The sequence below is a fragment of the Paramacrobiotus metropolitanus genome, unplaced genomic scaffold, assembly GCF_019649055.1.
Source record: "Paramacrobiotus metropolitanus isolate TYO unplaced genomic scaffold, Prichtersi_v1.0 Parri_scaffold0000243, whole genome shotgun sequence".
In the NCBI taxonomy this organism is placed as follows: domain Eukaryota; kingdom Metazoa; phylum Tardigrada; class Eutardigrada; order Parachela; family Macrobiotidae; genus Paramacrobiotus; species Paramacrobiotus metropolitanus.
In genome coordinates, this window is record NW_026570463.1 from 48,181 (window position 1) to 54,424 (window position 6,244).

The 6,244-nt window shown below is 39.8% G+C and overlaps 2 protein-coding genes across 3 annotated transcripts; one reads left to right on the forward strand and one right to left on the reverse strand.

Moving 5' to 3' along the window:
- The first annotated feature begins 2,394 nt into the window (after nucleotides 1-2,394).
- Nucleotides 2,395-4,050, forward strand: LOC129601512 (uncharacterized). The gene is made up of 2 exons (XM_055500350.1): nucleotides 2,395-2,882; nucleotides 3,077-4,050. The coding sequence occupies exons 1-2, from the start codon at nucleotides 2,651-2,653 to the stop codon at nucleotides 3,424-3,426; spliced, it is 582 nt and encodes a 193-aa protein (XP_055356325.1). The 5' UTR covers nucleotides 2,395-2,650; the 3' UTR covers nucleotides 3,427-4,050.
- A 656-nt stretch (nucleotides 4,051-4,706) lies between these two features.
- On the reverse strand, nucleotides 4,707-5,311 carry LOC129601513 (uncharacterized). Of its 2 annotated transcripts, XM_055500352.1 has the most exons (3): nucleotides 5,181-5,311; nucleotides 4,962-5,114; nucleotides 4,707-4,899 (listed from the first exon to the last, which is right to left on the reverse strand). In XM_055500352.1, the coding sequence occupies exons 1-3, from the start codon at nucleotides 5,217-5,219 to the stop codon at nucleotides 4,759-4,761; spliced, it is 333 nt and encodes a 110-aa protein (XP_055356327.1). In that variant the 5' UTR covers nucleotides 5,220-5,311; the 3' UTR covers nucleotides 4,707-4,758. The 2 variants fall into 2 exon arrangements, with proteins under 2 accessions (XP_055356327.1, XP_055356326.1); XM_055500351.1 differs by having other exon boundaries at nucleotides 4,962-5,249.
- Between the last annotated feature and the right edge of the window lie 933 nt (nucleotides 5,312-6,244).

Sequence of the window (6,244 nt, forward strand, 5' to 3'; positions counted from 1 at the left end):
GGATGATACCCATAAATTCATGCCTGGAATCGTATTATGTTATTACTGGAAATCCATAGCATGCTATTACGTTAAAAACATGAAAGAGCTTTATTTTAAATGAGTAAATAGATTCGAGGAGAGATGGGCATCGATGCCTAAGAATCTAAAGATTATTCTGCAATCATGATTCACTTGGATACGCACGCTGTGATGCTGGAATCACCGAGGTGTGCATCTCGATTCCCCGGGATTCACTGGAATTCACTGACAAAGTTTTTATAAAAAATTACGATTATTCTGCAATTATTCTGCAATTAAGATTTACTCGGATACGTACGCTGTAATGCTGGATTCACTGCGATGAAATAGCAAAAAATCAAAATTGGCACAGAAAACCCACTTAAACTGTTCCCCGTGGAAAAATTAAATAAACTAGTTAAATCTATTAAAATATAAATTTAATAAGTTATGGAAAATAACTGGCACTGATACTTTTGGAAACAATTATCAACCTGAGAAATAAGTAGCAAAAGATAAAGGATAAAAAAATAATCGCGTACTAAATAATTTCGAGCAATTGATTGAATTAAATAGTAAAATTCACCAAAATAAAATTTCTCAAAATTACACCTCAAACCAATTGAAATTGTTCGGTTCGGAAAATGACAGTAAATAAATTAAATAAATTGCTTAAATAAAATTAAACGGATCACGAAAAAAAGGAGTGTTACTGGTAAACTGAGAAACAACTAAATTATTATAAGTATTCAATTGAAAAATGGTGGTATGGGAAAAATGGGGAACTTCTGATTGTATAAATATAACAAGATCGTACAAAAAATTTACTGTGATAAAAAAATTGTTTATCTAAAATTAAATCAAAAATATGAGGAATTTTATAAAAGGAGAAAATTTTACCATGTGTTAAATGTTAATTGTTGCAGATTAAATGGGGCGCTGCCGCCATTGTGAGGCCGGCAACGCGGTTTTTTCCCTAACGATGCTGGCGTACGTCCTGGTCATCTCCAACGAAGATGTCGACTACAGCATTCGATAAAAATACTTAATGAAACTGTTCCCGGTATTGCGTGGATTTTTCCCTGTTTTCAGTTTTTCTACATCGATCTTCTGCCGAATTATTATGTTCAGTATTCGCGCAAATGGCTGTTTTGCTGACGGGTTGTATTAGCGGTTCGATTTTCGGTCGAATTGCGAAGCAGCAAGCTGTTTACTCTGTGATCTGATGGCACAGTAATCAATTCTCTCACATTTGGCCTTCGTGTTTTTTCGTTGTTATTTTCCTGCGAAACATGGCCCTTCCAGTTGAATTCAGCGCTACAAAATGAACTGGCACTCAATTAGCAACTGAGCTGCTTAATTAGTTTATTGATCTGAATTAGTTAATTTTTGACAAATGGCGAAACCTTCTTTGCGAAAAATATCCCAGCATATTCTTACAACTAGAAGAGCGGTGCAAAACATTCTGATCCATCGCGCTAATTGTTTCCCTCTTATACGTGCAATTAGCAACGTACTACGTAGCTTCCCTGTAGAAAATTTAAAGCGACAGTTATTTTGTAAGCACAATATGAGGTTCTTTCAGTCAAAATTCTTGAAGTATCATTTTCTCTTATTTCTCGCTCCTTATCCCTTCGCTGTTTTTCGAGTCTCCGGTGCCGCTCATGCAAATCGTCCTGCGATAAATGCATTTTCTCGCTGATGCGTGACTAGTAAGCGTAGCATTCAAACATCGCTCGCATAAGTCCATCGGTATGTGTTGTTATTGGTTATTGCTTATCTCGTTGGACTTGGAACCAAAAAAATTGTTAAAGCAATACCAGGCTGGGAATCATGAAGCTGGATATGCTTGAGGTCTGCTATTGTCTTGGGACCCCTTGAGTCATAAACCAAGGGATCCCTTGAAATCGACAATTTCCATTCGTGGTTGGTAGGCCAATGACAAACGGTAAAAGCAGTTCAAATATTGTTTTGGAAATACCAACCAGGCACATTTCCAATGAAGTGCAGTGGTTGTGGAATGACTTTGTCACAATCCATATGCTGTATACAGCATATATAATGTAAATGGAATGTTAGCCAATTGGAATACGTGATGCCTGTATTAGCCCTCCCTCTATCTAGTTCTGAGGTGGGGCTTGTGTTCTTACAGCGCATCAGCCGAAGCTTTCCTATACAGTGAGAAGACCTGCTATGTAATACAGAGCAGGCAGGTTCAGCTAGACTACGCTTATACTATGTGGAAACGGATTTAATTTTGTCCTGTGCAGTACTCGTACGATTTGGAGAAATCAGCACGTTGACGATTTTTAAAGCTTTACACGGCAGCGCTAGGGGCGCAGGTGGCGCTCAGGGGAGGCAGAATGAGTTATCACTATAGTTTGGCAGCCCGAAGCGCCCTCTATCATCTGCCGCTTTGACCAGCTCGACATGTTGAGCCGTTCGCGCTGTTTCTGTCTAAACGGGACTGACTGGAAGAACGAATTATTACTCACATTATTATTACCGTGTTGGCAATGCAGTGTCTTCGAGGCTCTATGGCTTACGAATATTACGGATCTTTAGATATTATTGTCTTGTTTTATTAAATGGGTATTACTAATTAAAATACTTTAATTACTGAAATTAATTATCGCTATAATTACTGAAAATGAATTCCCACCGCCGTTTCACGGCAAATGAGCTGCTGTATCTTATACTGAGCGACAATGTTCAAGACGATCGCGACGAATTATTGCCACACAGTCTGGATTTCGGTGAAGATTCCAAGTTGCGTCAAAATCTGGATTTGATTAATAATCCAGACTCCCAGGACTCAGCAGAATGTGAAGAACCTTCTCAAGCAATCAGATCGGACCACGACAAAGATGGGAACACTCAAGGTAAGCAGCAGCTAAATATCGTTTTGCAGTACACTGTATAAGCTCTTTGTAGCGATTTTGTTACTATTCTTAAGAAAACTACTCGACTCAAATTATTACAGTATTACTGCGCATTATGTTAATTTATTTAAACATCGTTTCCTGCGCTTAGTTAACAGTTCCTGCGTTCACTTCGTAATTGCATTAATTTTTAGCGTCGTCGGAACCCACTGTTGACATACCGTCTGACAGCGAGCCACATGCAGAATTATGGAAAGCCATTGCTACGTCAGCTCCGACAGCGCCCATGACACCCAGCACCTCTGTTGTGAAAAGAAGAGGACCCCTTCCAGAGAAAAATGGGAAGCAAATGAAAGATCTGCGGGAGTCCATAAATGCCTTTTCTTGCGGTTGTGATCCAGGGTGCGTGGCCAAGATTCTTGTCGACTACTTAGAAATGTTTATGCAGCAAGTTTCCCAGCTCACTCGCCGCAAAAGATGGCTGTTTTTGAAAGGGAAATTAATGGAGTCAACAAGCATTTCTGCTGCAAAACGGTGTCTATAAAGCGGAACGGAAGAATTGTCCACTATGCAGTTCCGTGGACAGTACAGCTGGTATTCAGTTGTGTCGCGAAGGGTTTTTGTTCGTCTTTGGTCTCAAGCAGCAGCTACTTTATGTGATCAAAAACCATCTTTTTTCCGACGGGATCTCGGATAAAGAGCACGGTCTTGTCGGACATAAAAGTTCGCACTCTTTGTCTGCTGAGGATACTGAAAGAGTGTCGGCGTTTATTTTGGCTCAATCCGAAGTTTATGGCTTACCAATGATTTTCGTTGATAAGCGAACCAGCGCAGTTTGCCCAACCATTTATTTGCCAGCATCCGCAGAAAAGATAAAGGTTTGGCGCGATTATAAAGATAGATGCTTTGCAAGTTCCGTCCCTGTTCGCCATGTGCAATACACCACGTTCGTGGCTCAGTGTCTAAAGCTTCTTCCGCATGTAAAAGTAGTGAATCTGCGCTCGGACATTTGTTTCACCTGAGTTGACATTGCTGGCTGATATTTTGCAAACCTTCCTATAGCAAATTAAAAAATAATCGTTGTTGTTTTTGGTATTATTTTTTGCGGTATAGTTACCGAAAAGCGCCATTGCACATTTGCCGACACTATTCTCATACCGCCACAAACGACGGGAAAACTGAAAAACATGTCCGCACCAGATTGCGTTTTTCAGGAGATAGTACTGCCTGGACTGATCAAAAGGCATGCTCAAAAATTCACCTGAAAGACCTTAGAAACGTCACAGTTTCACGATCTCAGATGTTTTTTTTTAAATTCCGCGGGAAATTATCAATTTCATGAAGAGGGAGCAAAGCAACGAAAATTTCTACGACAGAAGCGGAAAGAAACTGGAATGATTTATTCAATGAGTCTTTATCAGAAGCAAGTCAATTTCCTCGCAGTCTTTTTCATATATGCATAACATCCTGCTTAGAATCGTAACACAAAACCATCAGCGTGATACCGATAAATCATTGCAAACCGAAGTGCGAAATTAAGCTCAATGTATTTTGCTTCCTGCCCGAATGGTTATCTTGGTAAGAACTACAGAAAGCAGAATGAAAAACGTGCCTACAGATTGGTTGTCAAAAATAATTTTAGGGCATCATCGAGCAACTTTTCAGCCATCTTCACCTTCTGTTCCGTCAATGCTCGCTGACGAAGCAAATTATCTAGCTTTTGCGTTACGCGCGTGTTTTCCTTTCGGAAAACCGCATTTTTACCTTCAAGTTTGTAGTAAGCTTCCTTGTAATGCCTTATTTGGTCGCTAGCGCCTTCTAGGTCGAATTGCAGTTCCCCTGCTTGCTCTTTAAATGCATTTTTTTCGGACTGCAGTTACTGTTTGCCTTCCAATAGCAAAGATATGGGTTTGCCTTCCAGTAGCAAAGATATGGTGTTCTTGCACTCCGCATTTTCGCGGGCCAAATTTTCCATCCGGACTTGCATTTGTTTCGCAGTTTCCACCAATTGGGCATGCTGTCAATCGAAATATATTAGTTAACACATATCAGGTACGAATGGAGTTTTCTTTTTGTTACCTCCATTATGAGGTTGGACAGTTCCCTGGTTTTTGCGTAGGCAGTTTGAGGACCCAGCGATCCGAACTCCACCAAGACATCATGGTGCTTTACCAAACCGCATCGCAAGTGCTGGATATGGTTGCTGCCCCCAGTGGTTTCCAATCGAGCTTCCTGTATTGATTCCTTTAGAAGAACCTTGATGGAAACTTGCTGCGTTAAAGGATCGAATTTCCGTACCTGGGGTGATCCCTTTAGAGGAATTTTGCGTTTTTCCATTCTGGTTGCTTGAAATCTTAGAACTTCGATTTGAAAACGTTTCTTGCCGAAACCAAAATACTTAACTTTGGACAGAGAATCCGAGTTTTCATTTACAACCATCCAACGGTATTCAGCGGTCAAAATCAAAACTGGATTGCGACTAAAATGAATAACAGCGATTAATAAAATCCAAAACAGTCAAGCAAATGCTGTAGTTGACTCATTGAGATAATTCGTAAGTCGCTTTTCGTTATCTCGTCAGCTCTCATTTAAAAGTGTTTGATAAGTGTTCCTCTCCCATTTGCAGCGCTCTTTGCAGAAACCCTAGGTTTACCTTCCGTTGCACGTCAGCTTTAGGGCTGCAGGTGGCGCTCAGGAGGCAAAATAAGTTACTAGTACGGTTTCGTAGCTTAAAACGCCTTCCACAATCTCGTGTTTGGTGCACTCTGATATGTTGACCCGTTCGGTGCTATTCGTTTTTAAGACGGACTGGAAATGACCACAATGTCCCAATAATATTATACGCAATATCACACAGCTTGGGGATAGGTGCTTATAATACTGCTGAATTCACTTTTGACTTTTATTTTGCGAGCAGTTTTCTTTTTTATGCATTGCTTAGTGCTTGAACTAAGTATTTAGGACAACTGTTATCATTTATTAATTTATCACTTGACCTTAAAACGAATTTCTTTCGTCGATTTACTGCAGATCAGCTTTTAGAATTAATTCATAATTATCCCGACGCGGAGGATCCTCCTGATATTCTAGCGAAAAGAACAAAAGTGGTGGAAGAGGACGAGTTAGGAAGCAAGTAGTAGTCATATTATAATTGGTCAAATTTTCCGTTTGTTTGCATTTCTTGTCCACCTGTATTGTACCTGTTGATTGGCGAATAGCTATTATCTGTTGCGTAAATAAACTAAACTAAAAAAATAAATAACTTTTCGCTAAAAGCAGCGCAGTTCTAATAATTTTTAACGTTCTTAAGATGAAGCGGAGTACAATTGTCGCTCATCTGACTGACAACGAACCACATGCTC